General features: G+C 33.8%; 3 protein-coding genes and 1 non-coding gene across 5 annotated transcripts; 1 reads left to right on the plus strand and 3 right to left on the minus strand.

The window, feature by feature from the left end:
• Positions 1–45: 45 nt before the first annotated feature.
• Positions 46–4385, minus strand: LOC121251560 (probable disease resistance protein At5g66900). Its single transcript, XM_041150840.1, has 5 exons — positions 3660–4385; positions 2592–2992; positions 1794–2173; positions 1203–1414; positions 46–1068 (listed from the first exon to the last, which is right to left on the minus strand). Exons 1-5 carry the CDS (start codon positions 4285–4287, stop codon positions 218–220), a joined length of 2472 nt encoding a protein of 823 aa, XP_041006774.1. The 5' UTR covers positions 4288–4385; the 3' UTR covers positions 46–217.
• A 2264-nt stretch (positions 4386–6649) lies between these two features.
• Positions 6650–6721, minus strand: TRNAW-CCA. Its single transcript has one exon. It is a non-coding gene; the product is annotated as a tRNA-Trp (tRNA).
• A 526-nt stretch (positions 6722–7247) lies between these two features.
• LOC121248773 (reticulon-like protein B13) lies at positions 7248–8571 on the minus strand. Its single transcript, XM_041147332.1, has 4 exons — positions 8413–8571; positions 8123–8309; positions 7785–7996; positions 7248–7685 (listed from the first exon to the last, which is right to left on the minus strand). The coding sequence occupies exons 1-4, from the start codon at positions 8450–8452 to the stop codon at positions 7498–7500; spliced, it is 627 nt and encodes a 208-aa protein (XP_041003266.1). The 5' UTR covers positions 8453–8571; the 3' UTR covers positions 7248–7497.
• Positions 8572–13490: 4919 nt separating this feature from the next.
• On the plus strand, positions 13491–18079 carry LOC121235778 (L-ascorbate oxidase homolog). Of its 2 annotated transcripts, none has more exons than XM_041132186.1 (10): positions 13491–13672; positions 13829–13847; positions 13955–14116; positions 14222–14331; positions 14845–15115; positions 15507–15603; positions 15750–16095; positions 16203–16568; positions 16645–16723; positions 17671–18079. In XM_041132186.1, exons 1-10 carry the CDS (start codon positions 13566–13568, stop codon positions 17872–17874), a joined length of 1761 nt encoding a protein of 586 aa, XP_040988120.1. In that variant the 5' UTR covers positions 13491–13565; the 3' UTR covers positions 17875–18079. The 2 variants fall into 2 exon arrangements, with proteins under 2 accessions (XP_040988120.1, XP_040988129.1); XM_041132195.1 differs by having other exon boundaries at positions 13492–13672; positions 13804–13847.
• Positions 18080–18377: the final 298 nt, after the last annotated feature.

The following is an 18377-nucleotide window of genomic DNA, read 5'->3' on the forward strand; positions in this document are numbered from 1 at the left end:
TCTGCAAGAGAAGGCCAAAATCATTTGCAGCTCGTAATTCATGTGTTATGGAAACTTTCTTTTTCTATCTTTCAATAATCATATGGTGATAATACTATGGACAAATGCGTGCATTTACAAAACCAACTTTATTCTTCAAGACAGACTTTGAAACAGGGTGCTCGCACATAGCCTAGCAGGAATAGGATTGAAACTCTGGCTTGCTCGGAAACCATGCTCAGAAACGATTACCAAGCCATTTCAAGTTGTCATCTTTTTCCGCCACTTTTATCTGTGGCCGGGAGCAGTCCGCGCGTAACTCCATGATAGGCTCCCATCGTTTGGCCCTCTCTTCGTCACATACCACAAGTTTCAAGTGCTTAAGATCCAGGATTGATAGTAGCAACTGATTACGCAATGCCAAGCACCCTTTCATATGGAACTCTTTCAGATTACACAACTCGCCAATGTGCTTTGGCAACTTGATAATGCTTAGGCAGTCGGAGATGTCAAGAACCACCAAGTTATGGAGGCTTCTACTCGACTCCGGTAACTCCAACAACTTAGTACATGACCTAAGCCTTAAAACTTCTAAATTCCTCAGCTTTCCTAACCCTTCTGGCAATGTAGACAGCTTATGACAATTGGTGATGTTGAGTTTCTTAAGGCTGATAATATCAAAGATCCCAGCAGGCAATTCCACCAGTTCAATGCAGTAGTCAATGTTTATCTCCCTTAGATTTGGCAGTGCATCTGAGATCTGGATACTGCAATTCCTAAATGCATGACCAATATGACACATAAACAGGGATATCTTCTCCAAACTCCTTGATGCTGATAGAGTCTTGCAAATGGAAGGAATTGAAACCTTCTCCAATCGGATTCTCTTTAGATTGGGTACAGACCCAAGTAGCTGAAAGTTACCTAATTCAACAGGAAAAGAACCATAATTGGTAACTATAAGAACCTTTAGTTCCTCCATTTTCTCCACAAACTCGGGCAAGGTGTAATTCTCTGTTTGAAAATTCAGAACTAGAACCTTAACTTCAGGTGGTTGAATCTTACACCAATTTGATGAGAAATTTTCATCTGCAAACAACATCCTATATGTTGTGATAGGGAACAAAAAATGCTCTGAAAAATAAAGAAAAAAACAAGATCCTGCCAAACAAGACTGTGTTCATGTGTGCGGGAGTGTTTAAGAGTGAGAAAAATGAACTGACCAGTTGAGATAGACAAAAGGTGGGAGCTGATATGTTGCTGCTTCTGTTCAGTCCACCACTTGGGAAGATTGTTACCACTAATGTCCATAATCAATTTTTTCCTCTTTTCTACTGGCTCCTGTCTGCACTGATGGATAGCTAGCTCTCTAAGAAGATCATGTTGTAAGACAAAGTCTTCAGCGTAGTATCTGCCAACCTCACTTGCATCTCTCCTGGTAAATAAGAAATAGATGCTTAGAAGAGATTCAAGTTCTCCAGTCTTCAGACAAGAAAATATAAGTTCCACGACTAAAAATATTGGAGAGAAGTTAACAATATGAGATTGTGTAACGGGATGAATTGGATAAGGGTAAATCCCTCATTGGTTCCTGTTGGAACAACTTTCCTTTTCTTGAATTTCTTTCTTGTAATAGGCTTTCCTTTTTTTCCTCTTATTAACACAACGTCAAAGTTTATCTAACTGTAAGAAATTAGAATATATTGATCTGTGTATATACAGCATATTGCAACTAGCAACTAGCAACTAGGAGTGAATACAGAAGAAATCAACCCCCAATAAAATCATAGGACAAATATAAAAAGCCATCATACCTTGTGACCACAAGACTAGCCAAATTCCGCGAACTGATTTCAAGAAGGTTGGCAATGGTGCCAACTTCATCTAGCTCATATAATTCTTCCCACATATCAATGAGTGAAGCAACACGGATCCTTTGGTCTTCTGGGAATGAACCTATGTCCATGAAACACTCCTTCATGATGACCTCATACTTGGGCTTGACCTTCTTATCTGAGAATTCTAGACTGCTTTGGAGACGTTCAAGCAGATCAATTTCCGGCACAGAATCAAGAATAGAATCACCAGAAGTCCAGTTCTGCATTCTGTTTTCCCAGGTTGCTGCAGACTCACCACGGAGGGAACTACCAATCACTTCAAGGGCCAGTGGAAACCCCCCACAGAATTTCACTATCTGCGGTTCAAGGCCACAAAAAAAGGAAGAAATCAGTTATTGGTTGTTTAAAGGGGTAACATTGTCCACGGCTCTAGGTATCTAAACAACATTAATTGTTTGGACATAAGAAAACATGGTTCGTATCTCTGCGTTTTCTCCATATACAAGTTTTTATGGACAACTGATGCATAAAAAACAAAACAAGTTCCCAGGAAGACATCAAAAAAGTGCAACGTACCATTTTCCCTTCAAAAAACTAAATTATGTCCTGAAATTCTCAAAAAAGAAAATACCCCTTGCTAATTAAAAATAAAAACGAATTTAAACAAGAAAAAACATAACATCAATAGTGAGAGTTTGAGGGTGTCTGTGTATTTTACCCTTGCAATAATATATATTTCGTATTTCAAACAAATATCCATAGTGACAAAAATACCTTTCTGACAGTATCATCATCCGGAATGTAAGAGTTCCCATCTTGCAGAATTGCTGAGTGGCGAAAAAGTTTTGTTGCATCCTCATCACTTAAAGGTTCTAACTTATATTTACAGCTAAACCTTGGAAATGCAGTTCTTGAAGTTACTAGAATCTTGTAACTTGTCATGTGGAACTTAAACATCTCAAGGAGGGATTCTGATCCAGACCAGACATCATCCAGGATCAACAATATAGGATTTTGTTGCGTAATTCGATTCAGCAGTTGCTTCAGATGGTTAATTGCATCTTCATCACTTTGAAACTCAGGAGCTCGATCACCCTTATGGCGAAAAATCCTTCGTATAATGTCCTTCAGGTTTGGAGTTTTTGTAACGATGACAAAGAAAATCTCATATTTGCCTAGTCAAACACAATGTGGTAAGAAATCTGCCTGTGAAGTACGTGTAATGTCTTATAACATTTCTATGCAGGAATATAGATAATGGCAAGCCATACGAATGGAATTACCAACACAATCCCAGCAAAGGATAAAAATATGAGCAAAAAAACAACTTTCTAAGACAGTGCCACCAATTATCGCAATATGATTCTAAGACAGTGCCACCAATTATCGCAATATGATAATTGTTACTTCCATTCTCTTCTTTCCTTACTCTTCCAAGGCCAAAATGTCAAGAGTAATGATACATATAGTCGTGGAGTGTACAAGCGCCGTATAGTCGTTTTGAAAAAGAGCAGATCTACTATTAAAAAATTAATTTTTTTTCATATGGGTTTCATATATATTTATTTTTTTTAAAATAATTGCGCGGCGCTTGCGTACTCACTGCTGCAACTATCATTTCTCTAATTTCAAAGTGTGATATGTTCAAGAGATTGCTATTCTGCTATGACTGTTCAAAGAGTAAACCAAAAGAAAGAAAGAAACCAACATAGCCGCAGCCTAATATGTTTTACCTAATGAGACAAAGATTTGGTCATAACAAACCTTTTTTTTTTTTTTTTCCACACACGAGTCAAGACACCTTAAGCAAGCAACAATCCAAAAGAAATTGAGATTAAGTACCTTTGATGTCCTCATCCTGACAGAGCATTTTAACCAATGTGGTCTTCCCACATCCTCCAGGAGCAGTCAACACCAGCATGAGTACCTCTTTTTTCAGCAGCTCCATCTTCAATTCCTTCAAAGACACATCCAATCCAACAGTAAAATCAGGGGGTTCAGGAACCGCACACGGCAACACACCGTTTATCCCAGCCGAATTCATCTGCGCACAAAGATGATTCACCCCCCTCAAAACCTCTATCCCATTCCTCAAACCCCATGCTGGTATATGAATCTGAAAGAACCTGCAAAGGGCCTCGTCCAAACTGCGAAGCTTGTTCGCATAATGGTATCTCACGAAGTGTTTCCACCCTGTAAGGTTCGAGTACTTACTTACGAGCTTCTCGCCCTTCTTCATTTGTTGGATAAGGTCATGTGTTTCCTTCTCTGACCGACCCAATTCTCTGTTTGATTGTTGTATATCTTTAACCAGTGGATCCAACACATCTAGCGTGCTTTTCAGTTGTTGGAGAATGGATTTGAATGCAAGGGTTTTGGTTATCACATCCTTAACCGTTGAATACAACACAGCAAATGCCTCTCCAAATGCTGCTCCCAGAGCAGCCGATCCGACAAACGCCAGTGCCATATATAACTTTGCTTTGCCAACCAATCCAAAGCTCCAATACGTGAAACTCTGAAATAAAGACACGCAATACTCAACTTTGCCAACCACGGAGCAATTTATAATTAAGGATCCTTTGTTTTTAGAGATGAGATAAGATGAAATGAGATTAAAGTTAAAAAATTAAATAAAATATTATTAAAATATATTTTTTAATATTATTTTTATTTTAAAATTTTAAAAAATTGAATTGTTTATTTTATTTTATATAAAAATTTAAAAAAATTATAATAATAAAGTGAGAAGAGATGAAATATTTCTTAAAAATAAACTAGGCCTAAGTTTTCCTGCGACTGAGCAAGCATGTGAATCTCACGCCATGAAATTTCGAAACTCCTTCGAACTTAACGAGTACAAAGCGAGTTGACTTGTTCATTTTAGTATACGATTGATAGCGTAGCAGCGAAGCGACGACCTTTTTGAAAGAGTTATAGTTTACTGTTCGATTCGTATTCCAAACTTTCGTTGAATGAGTTGGCAGCGACGACAACGAAAAGGCATGCGGCAGTGCCACTCTATCCAGAGTAATATTACCTACGTACCTGACACGTCAGCTTTTATAGAAGAAATCAAGAAAATGATATTCTTATAAAAAGATTTTGTAATAAAAATAATTTTATAATATAATGTATGACATTAAATTACATTATTTTATGAATTTTTTTTTAGTTAAAACATATCTTTTTATAAAATTGTACCAAAATAATTTTTTATTTTTTATTTTTGATGGGATTTTTTTTTATAAAGCAAAACTTGTACATTTAAATTTTGGATAATGATAGACTTATTATTTTCCTACTATCATTTTACTACTCTATAATATATTTAGAATTTTTATTTTTTTATTATTTTCTTTTAAGTTTTTTTAACATCTTTAATTATTAAGAAAAAAATTAAAAATATATATAACTTAACTAATAGTTATTTTTTTAACTATTAAATAAAAGTAAATAAATAAATAAAATAATAATAAATAGATATAAGAGAATAGTAAGTCTATTATTGCTTCTGATTTGGTCGGTTTCATAGCATGCAGCTTCTTAGATTATTCCTAGGGTCCAATGTCCATGTTCACCGACAATATCAAACGACTTGGGAACTAAGCAGAGCGCGCAGCTACCGTTCTTCCCCCAATTCGATCTACCCTGTTTATATTAGAGAAATGCTTTGGATGCCGAATTCGGATTAAAAAAGTGTCCCGAATGAATTTTTTTTTTCTTTTATTTAGTAATTATGAAAGTATTTTTTCATGATATTGTAAATTTTTTTATTTTTTTAAAATTATTTATTATGATTAAAAAAATACATAAAAAAAGAAATAAAAAATAAAAAATAAAAAAATGAAATGTGTTTTTGGTGACACACATTCGGGACATATATTTGGTAAGTGTAGTGCTACTCTTAATATTAAGAGGAGCACTACACTTACCGAAAAAGAAATACTTTAGGTTCAGGAATTTAAAAAGTGTCTCGAATGATTTTTTTTTTTTACTTAATGATTAAGAAAGTATTTTTTATTAAGAGTAGCACTACACTTACCGAAAAAGAAATGCTTTAGGTCCAGGAATCTAAAAAGTATCCTGAATGATTTTTTTTTTTTTACTTAATGATTAAGAAAGTGTTTTTTAATAATATTGTGAATTTTTTTATTTTTTTAAAAATATTTATAATGATTAAAAAATATATGAAAAAAAGAAAAGAAAAATAAAAAAATGAAGTGTGCTTTTCGAAACAAACATTCGGGATATATTTTCGATAAGAGCAGCACATTTTTAAAAAAATAAAAAAATTCACAATCTCATTAAAAAATAATTTCTTAATCACTAAGTGAAAAAAAAAATCATTCAGGACACGTTTTGAGTCCCGAATTAGGGACCCAAAGCATTTCTCTTTCTTTTATACTAACAAGAGAAACACTATACTTACCGAAAATATGTTTGGAATGTGTGTCCCAAAAATCACACTTTATTTTTTTTATTTTTTTATGTATTTTTTTAATTATCATAAATACTTTTAAAAAAATAAAAAAATTTACAACATCATTAAAAAACACTTTTTTAATCACTAAATAAAAAAAAAAAAATCATTCAGGACACTTTTTGAATCCCAAATTCGGAACTCAAATATTTTAAAAAAAATTCATAATATTATTAAAAAATATTTTCTTAATGACTAAATAAAAAAAAATAAAAAATCATTCGGAATATTTTTGAATCCCGAATTCGGGGGACCAAAGCATTTCTCTATTAACAATGTTCCTGCCACTTCGTTTTTCTATTGCAGCGAATCAAAGGAAAGTAGGATAAAAACAAAAATGTATAGGATTTGAACCCGACGTGAATCGAACACGCAACCTTCTGATCTGGAGTCAGACGCGCTACCATTGCGCCACGGATCCACTTGCATAAATCTCTTTAATTATCTTAATTATCCTCAATTAAGTTTAAAAACCTCAAGACTGTCTTTGGAGCATTCTCTCTCTTGCTAGAAATGTTTTTCATTCTGTTTTTTTTTTTTCCCTCCCAAATTAAAATAGATATCACAATAACAGACAACAATATAATTAAGATCTAGAATATATGAAGATATATAGTTTTTTTTCCAACCATAGGCGATTGCTTGGTGCTCATGATTCTATATAAAGTTCTTCTATTTGCAAATCGGTATGCAGAATATATTGAAAAAATTTATTTATCATCTATTTTCTCATCATCTTACGATGATGTGACATTAAATAATAAGTTTACAAATGAAATATAATAAATAATCTACAATCATCTAATGTCATATTATGAGATGATGTGAAGATAATGAAAATTAAGATGATGAGTTGAATTATGTTTTCTAAAATGATAAAAAAAAAAACTTAATTTAAATTTTCACCCTAATTTGTAAATAGAGTTTTTATTTCTGACCCCAAATGATAATCAAGAAAAAGATGGGGAAACAACTTTATATATACGTGTATATATATACAATGATCAGCTTACAAACCACCTTAATTATTTTTTATCACATAATTAATCATAGCCTTACTGATTTATACAAAACGAAGTTTAAATTACACGATGAATCAGTAAGCACTCCAAGTAGCCAAAAGCCTACTAACAACGTAATGAAGATGATGATCATATACATATACGGCCGGCCTTTTCCCAGTAAAGGAAGTACTATCTATTCGGCCTTCTTCTCCTTTTCCACCTCCTTCATTTTGACGACCCTGTTCTTCATGTTCTTAACCACTTTCTCATCAACCATGTCGTATAATCTTCTACATTGCATCTTCACCCTCTCCCATATCCTCTTTATCTGCTCCTCGAACTTGATATATAATGCAGGAACAGTCATGCCCATTATAATACCTGCAAGATGATCACAAATCAATCCCACTTGAAAGAGAGAGAGATAGCTAGAGAGAGAGAGTGGAGGGGATTCTCTTCAAAGGGATTGTACGTATGTACCTATGTAGAGAAGTGTTAGAAGATCGAACAACTTTCCTACGTAGGAAAGTAACCACAAACCAGAGACAGTTCCGGCAAAGGCAAACCAGTCTCTCTCTGCACTCACTCGGAACACCCACCGGATTCCTTCTTCAATCCATGCTCGAACACAATTCGCCGTTTCAATAGCGGATTCCTCTGGTATTTCCAAACCCGACATGTTTGGCGGCTCTCTGAAATTCAAAATGATCATCGAATACTCTCTTATAATAGCTAGAACGTACGCACGCAAATATCCCTTTCAAAAGAATTATACAGGAAGGGTTTTGATTGATTGTGGGAGATCAGAGCTGGCTTACTTGCCAAGAAGCCTGAGAATATTGGCCCAGAGGAAAAGTGCAACAACAACGAACATGGCTGTCCATGAAATAACTGTGATGAAGTTGAATTGATACACTTCCATAAGCACCCATATTGCTGTTGCTACTAAAAGAACCGCCACACTCAGCCTCTTTCTTCTCCAAAGGAATATATCCTTCAGAGTGTCTGTGCCATATATAGAAGAATTATTACAAATACGGAGATGAGTAAAAACTTATAACTAATTAATTAGAACGTCTACTACTCTTTAAGGAGTTTAAGCAATCACCTGATGTGGGCAATGAAGAGGACTGTGATGCAGTAGACATGTCTGAAGATGGAAATGAAGCAGATCGAGGACGAAGAAGACGGGGGGAAGGAAGCAAGCAAGCGCGTGCGTTTCTCTTGATGATCAGGTTTTAAATTTGGGAAATTTTCTTGAATTTGTTTTTATTCGGTGGAAGGGTGGCTAAAGTGATCCAGAGTGCTTTAAAGGCTTACACGTGGGAGTAACAAAAAAACGTGGAAACCATGCAGCTAGAGCTTGTGGCAACGCATATGACGTTCGTACAACACTGTCGTGGACGGTATATAGCTCTTTTTTTTTTTTTTTCCTTTTTTTTTTTTCTTTTTTCTTTAAAGCAAGATGCATGATGTTAATAGAAATTGCATGCAATAAGTTCTAGAAATTAGAAATTAACAAAATACATCATTGTTGAGAGAATCCTTCACTATGAAATTGCAGCATTGATGAGGGGATTTGGATTAGAGAGATATTACTAAAGGCTTGTATTGCCGCTATCTATTGCGCTAAGTTATGAGCGTATCGATTTTTTGATCGATGAATTTTCCTCACATTTCATTCCTTAAATGAATCTAGGTGGTGTCTGATATCGTTAATGATTGGGCTCGTGATCCATTTTTAGATTGGAGAAATATTTGAGATTGCTTGGATAGTGACTTTTGAATCACTTTCTAAAATTACTTTTCTTAACTTCAACTTTTCTGATTCTTTAATGACCATTAAGGCTACAGATATTTCTCCTACATTTAAGCTTACCTTAGATAGTATATAGCTTACATAACTTATCCCTATTTATATATAACTTATATATTATTGAAATTTATTATAATAATTATGAAAAAAATATCGAAAGTTAATGCGATAGATATTTCTAGTGATAATCATGCGTTTGATGCGTTAATAAATAAATTAATTGATATATTTTTTAAATTTTTAAAAAGCTTAGGATGCCTTTATAACAAACTCAAGTTAGACCAGTCTAGTTGATTATACTGATAATATGAGATAAAATTAAAAGTTAAATAAAATATTATTAGAATATAATTTTTTAATATAATTTTATTTTGAGATTTGATAAAGTTAAATTATTTATTATATTTTATGTGAGAGTTTAAAAAAATTATAATAATTAGATGAAATAAGATGATTTGTCTAATCAAACGAGACTTTAAAATTAATATTTCTTATTTTTCAAAATAACGATTCGATTCGATTGATTGGCTTTGATATAATACTTTATATACTGAGATTGAGATCGACCAGATTTAAACCCAAATATTGTTTTTTTTTTTTTTTCTTTTCGATAATTACTATAATCAGTGAGAACTTTTTATTTATTTACTTGGAGTTGATAGAGTAGAAAATAGTTTATCTTTAATTAATGCATCAATAATATAAAAAACAAAAAACAAAGAAAGGTGGGCCCTGAACTTAGTAGGCCCAGCCCAAGAGTTTGTACACTACGGAGTACGGACCTTAACTTTAAGTATAGTAGGCCTGGTTTAGATATATTCAAACATTAATCGGCCCTTCACACCTTTCTCTTTTCTTACCTAAAAAAACATTAATCGGACCTTCACAAGCAACGCCTTCAAAAAACACTTCGTTTAATTTTTCAAACGCAAACATATTTTAGTTAAGCCCAACCAGTAGAAATGAAAATTTAATTTTCACACAAAATCTAATAAATAATTCAATATTTTTAAATTCTAAAATAATAATAATATTTAAAAAATAATATTCTAATAATATTTTATTCAATTTTCAACTTTCCTCTCAACTTATCTCATTTAAACTCACTATCCAAACGTAGAAACGTTTGAGTACTTGAGGTACTCTCATACATCAATACTATTATTTATTATTATTTATTATTTTTTACCTATTTTTTATTATTATTTATTATTACTATTCAATATTCTATTATTATTTTTTCAATACTTTTTTACTATTATTTACAAACATTCTCAAATACTTTGACTACTCAAACCTAATAAATTGGCATTTCACGAGTGTCCGTGTAAATAGATCCCCCCGTGTCCCAAGCAATTATGTCATCTTTATAACTTGGAACGGCATGATTTAATTTTTTTTTTTTTATATAGGCTCATTATTGAGTTTTTAATACAGTATTAACACATTATTTTTATGGAATTTATTATAAGTATAAACAATTAAAACATCAATTTTTTTTATTAAAAAAGTGCTACAGCTATGAAAATATCTCACAAAAATAAACTCATAAATTGACATAGTTTCATACGATACTTTAGATCTATTTTATAATAAAAATAGTTTTATAATATAACGTATCATATCAATTCACATTAGTTTGTAAGTTTATTTTTATGAGATCTCTATGTAACTAAAATATTTCTCTTTTTTACTATCATGTGTTGATGAATAATCTCATATTGCATGTAGACAAAGTCTTAAGCATGTTTATAAGAAATAAACAATCATCTCATGTTGAATCAATTTTTTGAGATGAGTTAGGCCCATGAATTTCTCCATGATATCAGAGCTTGTCATAGGACAAATGGGAACCCACACTACTTATCTCGTGACAATAATCAGGAAAAATACTGATCTGTATGTGAGGGAGGGTGTTGAGGAATAATCTCACATTACCTATGAATAAGGTCTTAGACATATTTAAAAGGAATGAGCAATCATCTCTTGTTGAAACAATTATATGAGATGAGTTAGACCTATAAATTTCTTCATTGTGTAACCCACTTAAGCGGTATGGTCAGGGCAGACCTATGTTGATGGATTCCTCCCCTAAAAAAAAAAAAAAAAACATTTTCAAAAATCTCATTTAGTACTTAGTTGTCTAAATTTCTTTTAATTTTTTAATAAAATGTAAGAAAATATATTTGTCTCTTTTTATAAGCTGTTTGGTAAATAAATAGGAAAAATGAGGTTGTAAAATACTTTTTCTTTCGAGTCTTCCGCTAGCTAGTTTGTTTGGATTAGTTTTGTTAGTAAGTACATATATACTACTATTGAGTTAAGAATTAGGAATGAATATAATAAATTTCACATAGCTATTTCTATCTATATTATAGAGATTTTACAATATTCAATCTTAAATTCAACAAAAAAATTTATCTTTATTTGCTTAATTTTTATCATTTGCTTCAAAAAGTCTTACATGATTATTTTTATCTTAATTTTTATTGTTTACTTGAGTCTGATGGAATTCAAGTGAGAGGTTTAGATGAGTGCTTTAATAATTTAGTTTGTCTCTAGATAATTAAACACATTATATGGTTAATGTTAAATGTCAATGACATACTTTACATAAGATACACTTTGCTAATTACCCCTTATACACCAAATTCTAATTCCGTCCTTGGGTATGGCGTTACGAGTGTACAAAAGAAAAGTGCCAATAGATTTTTGTTTTTATTTTTATAAAAAATGGAATAGTTTAAGTGATGCTATCGAGTAATGTAAGATACAAATCTCAAATAAATAAATCTCAAATAAATAAGTCTCATACAAGATTTTTATTAAAACAATGGATCTCACTATTAAAGAATAGGTTTTTTTTATAATTTTTTAAAATGTGATCTACTTTTTTACAAGAAAAATACTTTAGATACAAATAGATTATATAAAGATAAATTTATAAATTGATGTGATACGTTAGATTGTAAAATTATTTTTATTCTAAAATAAATCTATAAGATCACAAAATTAAAAAATCGTAATAATTTATGAATTTATTTTTACGTAATTAAGTAACAGTTCTCTGGCAAAATCTGTAGAGATTGGACAAATCATTTTTCGGTGTTATTTTCTCGGGATTCATCCGTCCTTTGAATGAGTTGGCAGCGACAACCATGAAAAGGCATGCACCAGATGTGGCCTGCACTACTTAATTACACAACCCAATATCCCCATGAATCAGCATCGGTTCGTAAGCAAATAATAGTGCAAGCTTTTTCGCTATCCATCGCATTATGTTCAAGACCACGGGTCTTCCTTTTTCGAAGTCATTGAACACCGAACACCGCGTCATGCGTGGTGTCAAATTGTCAATCCTCCTGGCATCCACATATTAGCGGCAGTTCACGTGGCTGCCCTTCATTTCCAGACCCCAACCCCCCCTTTGTCCTGTTTCTAGCTGGAGTTTATGCTTATTATTCTAGTATTAAGGATGATGAAAATTACCAAACTAATCCCTTGTGGCCCATTATTATAACGAGTTTTAACTGAATATTGATTAATTATTTTGAAATGTATGTTTAAATGTGCATCATTTCCGACCATTTAGGCAAATATTTTTAAAATATCATCGTACTATCAGACGAGATGATTAAAAAACAAAAACAGAGAATATTCATCTTAGGATGTTTCTTCTGCCAAACTGAGTACGTGGTTGACTTCATTATAATTATCGTGTTTTTTTGTGTTTGATGACTTGATGGTAGTCTTATAATATTCTCAATCACAAGTACGTCGATTCAAGCTATGTTTCGGGACTTTTTTTTTTAATGTATTAACCAAGCTTATGAGGTTCTTTCTGTTCTTGTTGATTACTGATGCTGATAGAAATGTCGATGAGAGAGGGGGACGGTATTATCTTTAGCCATAGGCTCCTTTGCAAAGCGCAACTTCTTCAGAGAATAAACGAAGGAAATAGAATAATAGGTTGAGATGAGATGGGACGATATTATTTTAGACGAGTTAAATAAAGTATTGTTAGAATATTATTTATTAATATTATTATTGTTTTGAGATTTAAAAAAAATTAAATTATTTATTATATTTTGTATGAAAATTTAAAAAAATTATAATGATGAGATAAAATGAGTTAAAAGTATTTCTAAATCCCGACGGAGGCACAATATGGAGCTACCAATACTGTTATAAAGCTGAGAACTTTGGCAAATCAGATGGAAGAAAACAGAATTACATTAGTTAGGAGTAGCACTGGCTTTCTATAACTATATTTTTGTCGTCAGCATGACACATTTTAGGAGAAGCAAAAAAAAAAAATCCCAACTTTATAATATAAAACGAGGATGAGTGAAAGAAAACTTTAAAAACTTTAAAAAGTAATGGGAGCAGTAATCAGGGGCGAAGTTAAAGGGCAAGTGTGACTTGTGCATTTACACCACTCATGAATGGAGTTCGAGTGGAATCTATATAGCTTTTGTTTGAAGCAAAATTATTATCACGCGGAAACGCGTGAAATGCGCCGAATCCCGGCACGGTGGAAACCTCAAAGCAGGTATTTTTTTGGTTAACAACAAAAAAGAACAACTAATCAAAAAGAAAGTTGCAATAGTAGTAGGAAAATTCCACACATATCCGGTGAAGCTTTTTTCCCGCGCTGTTCTTATTTAAGGTTGTCACTGACAGCTTCTCTCCCACTGTGGCCCAAAAGAATACCCCCCAACAATCTGGTAAGTTCCCATTTGTTTGTTGATTAATGAATTTTGCGGTTAAGTTTCAGTTCGTCGTAGCAATAACCTAGATTTGGCAATGTGTGACTAATGGTGGCTTTGTTCAGTGTGCGTTTGCAGATTCAATGGAAAAAGCAGTCTTGCTCCACGTGATTTGTGCGGTTTTGGCTGTTTTGGTTGTTGCTCATGTCAAAGCAGACGATCCGTATAGGTACTATACCTGGACTGTTACTTATGGGACTCTTTCTCCTCTGGGTATCCCTCAACAGGTTGGTGATTCTAACCGTTGTTATGCTTTTAGATCCAGCATTGGATCACTGGCTAAAAAATGAGAATTTGGGTATCTAAAAGATTTGGTCTTTGCTTTCTTTAAGGTAATCCTTATCAATGGTCAGTTTCCTGGTCCTAGACTTGATGTGGTGACTAATGACAACATCATCCTCAACCTCATTAACAAGATAGACCAGCCATTTCTACTAACATGGTGAGCTTCTTCTGTTCTATCACCTGTTTTTATTGTGCATTTCATCTTGGCTTAAGGATGTCATTCCCTGCTTTCAGTATACCATACAAAAGTCTAGTGACCTTTGTTATTTCCGATGCTAAAATTTTATTGGATTCAAGTTAACTGAAAATCCACTAGGCGCAGTTATAAAGAGGAAGATGTTATCATACTCTTAATGGGTGCTGTTCCCTGGATATTGTACGGATGAGTAGTGAAGATAGAACTCAAATGGAAAAAGAATCTGATCATTTCAAAATCTTGACTCCTTTTCTTTTCCTACTTGGTCTATGCCTTCTTACTGCACAGCTGTGTAAGATTGAGCCGAGAAATACACTACTTGACATGTTTAATGCTGTGGGTTTATATGAAGGACTTGTACTAGCATGATCTCAAATCGGCATTTGCAATTTCTTTGGCTTCACATCTGATTATTTGATTTCAGCATCGTAATCAATAACATGTTTTACTGATAAGTTATTTTGTGACAACTAGGAATGGTATTAAACAAAGGAAGAATTCATGGCAAGATGGAGTATTGGGTACCAACTGCCCTGTCCCTCCAAACTCGAACTACACTTACAAGTTTCAAACCAAGGACCAGATTGGGTCCTACACATATTTCCCCTCAACTCTACTGCACAAAGCTGCTGGAGGGTTTGGAGGACTCAATGTATATGAGAGACCTCGTATACCAATCCCTTTTCCGAATCCTGACGGAGATTTCACTTTACTTATTGGTGATTGGTACAAAACCAACCATAAGGTCAGCAAGATATAATGTTCCGTCTTTGTTCACACTTCACAAATGCATATTTTACTAATCACTGCTATCCTTTTAGAAATAGGTTTGAGATGAAGTTTGTTTAAATTTCCCAGTTCCCATTTTTACATTTTCCTCTTATATCTAAACGACTAAAGAAGGTAAGATGAGAATTTTCTGAGTCTAGCTGGATGTTTAGATCGTTAAATGACTGGGAATCATTTTATTGAGAAGGCTGGCTGCCTTATCTTTCTAGTAAAGATTGCTTTCATGCTACATGCTATCTCAACGAAATTGATTGTGTTAACGTTTACATTTTGTAATGTTCCTAGTGATACCTGTCTTGTCTTGTCTTGTCTAGACCTTCCCTCATAAGTTATCATGATGTTTGCAGATATTGCAGCAATCATTGGACTCGGGGAGATCTCTTTCCTTTCCTGATGGCGTCCTTATAAATGGCCAGGCTCAGAATACCTTCAGTGGTGACCAAGGTCATTCTCAATACTTGAGTAAATATGTTCTTGATTCACTGAAGAATAACTTGGCACTTGGCTGGTTTTGAGTTCTCTAACTAAATCCTATTTATGTTCTTATGGTGAATGGTTTACCAACATCTATCTGCTTGTTAATCTTTCAGGAAAAACCTACATGTTCAGGATCTCAAATGTGGGCTTGTCAACCTCATTGAACTTCAGGATTCAAGGCCACAAATTGAAGTTAGTTGAGGTTGAAGGATCTCATACTCTTCAAAACATTTATGACTCTCTTGATGTGCATGTTGGCCAATCTGTGGCTGTCTTAGTAACCTTGAACCAGCCACCAAAGGACTACTACATTGTTGCATCCACACGATTCACTAAACATGTTCTTACAGCAACTGCAGTTTTACACTACACAAACTCTCACACCCCCGTCTCTGGACCCTTGCCCATTGGTCCTACTGACCAAATACAGTGGTCTATCGAGCAAGCCAGAACCTACAGGTATACAATAACAAGCTTTGACCCAAATAAATTTTAAGAGTGATTGTAGATAATTTTATAGTCCAATGCTTTGATCTTGATCCTTGCAAACTTTGTTCTTCTTAAAGGTGGAATTTGACAGCAAGTGCAGCAAGGCCTAATCCTCAGGGCTCATTCCATTATGGGAAGATAACGCCATCAAAGACGATTGTGTTGGTCAATTCTGCACCTTTAATAAATGGAAAGCAGCGTTATGCTGTTAACCGAGTCTCCTACATCAATCCTGACACCCCTCTGAAACTTGCCGATCATTTTAACATCCCTAAAGTCTTCAGTGTAGATACAATCCAAGTGATTCCCTCTAGTGGTCCTACATTCATAGCTACCTCTGTTATGCCAGCATCCCTCCATGATTTTATTGAAGTTGTTCTCCAAAACAATGAAAGCACCATTCAATCTTGGCATCTTGATGGCTATGATTTCTGGGTTGTTGGGTAAGGCAAATTGTTTTGTCTGTCTTAATTTTCTTGAGTTAAGTATATTCTAATAATTTTTATTTCAACACTGTAGTTATGGTTCTGGACAGTGGACACCAGCTAATAGAAGTAGCTATAATCTAGTTGATGCTCTGACTAGACATACTGCTCAGGTTATTATACAATATTGATAAATTTTCACTTGATATTTTTCTAGATTATCTTGGGAATGCCTTGCTTATTATTTGCTGCTGTAAGAATCCTTTTATTTGTGGCTTATAAAAACTCATTGAGAAAGTGTAAAGGTGCATCCAGGTGCATAATAAAGTAACCTATCTAGAAAAAGAAAAAGATACAAGAAAATCATAAAAAGTTAGCCCATTAAAGTCTAGAGGTTGTCCAAACTCCAAAGGAATAAAGCATTATAAAATAAAGTTCTGAGCTCTTCCAACACTTGTTCAGAGTTCTCAAAGTTCATGTCATTCACTTCCCTCCAAATACACTATACGAGGCAGGTATGAACCATCTTTCACATTGATGCAATTTGTGAGCTTCCTTTCAACCTCTCCAGGAATTCAAAAGGTCCACCGGTACTTTTCTTAACACGACTCAAGCTAAACCAACTTGTCAAAAGAAATCATTCCACAAAGCACTAGCCACTTTGCAATGAAGTAAAAGGTGGTCAACAGACCTCCCCGGCTACTTTTGCACTTACAGCTCTAATCAATCACCACAATATGTCTTTGCCTTAAATTATCCAAGGTGAAAATCTTTCATAGAGATACTGTCGTGGCAAAAAACACATCTCTCGGATGGGTGTGAGTGTGTCGAATACTCTTTCAAGGGTAAGGATAACAGGGCGTTGTAGAAAGATCAAGATGTGACCAAGCCTTTCTCATTTGAATTTGTTGTGAATTCACCATTTGCGTATTATTCTCAACTAAGTCTGACCACATCAGTCAGCTTAATGGTAGAGTATGCACAATTTAATCGATCAGAAGATTGTCTTCCTTTAGTTATCTATGCAACTTACATCTTAACCATAAAGAGATAATTCATGGGACAATAGATCTATAATTTTTTGTACATTCTTTTTATTTAATTTTAAATTTTGTTGCAGGTGTATCCAAATTCTTGGACCACCATATTGGTTTCCTTGGACAACCAAGGCATGTGGAACATGAGGTCTGCAATATGGGAAAGGCAGTATCTTGGGCAACAGTTCTATCTCAGGGTCTGGAATGCGGACCACAACCTTGCTAATGAATATGACATTCCTTCTAATGTTTTATTTTGTGGCAAAGCTGTAGGAGTGCACCCTTAGTACGTATGACTGACTATTTATTTGAAGTCCTTTTCATTTTCTTTTTCTTTCCTGTTTATTTTTTTTTTCCCCAGTCATGAGGGTTTGACTGCCTGTAAAAATATAATTAGGGGAGAGCGAAGAGGGTGTAGTTATACGTTCGGGAGCTTCATTATATGTATCTCTCACAATCTTCTTAGTTGAATTTTCCTTTAATTTGCTTGAATGATTGTGTCCATTGTTCATCTTTTGATCCATTTTTTGGTGGAAGTTTGTAGTTCTATAAATATATATATATATATATATATATATATATTTATGATCCTGAAAATAAAAATGTCAATTAACTTGGCTATGATCCATTTCTCGTCGGCGGGATCTGCAAGTGCTGAAAAACAAAGAGCTTTCAGGGTCTATCGATGGGCTTGCTGGAGATGTAAGTGTATAAGCATTTTTTTTTTCCAAATATTAAAGAGCTACGGAGAGCTTTAATTCGGTGGGTGGCTTTGGCTCATAGCTGGTAC

Source organism: Juglans microcarpa x Juglans regia, chromosome 1D (genome assembly GCF_004785595.1).
Source record: "Juglans microcarpa x Juglans regia isolate MS1-56 chromosome 1D, Jm3101_v1.0, whole genome shotgun sequence".
Taxonomy (NCBI): domain Eukaryota; kingdom Viridiplantae; phylum Streptophyta; class Magnoliopsida; order Fagales; family Juglandaceae; genus Juglans; species Juglans microcarpa x Juglans regia.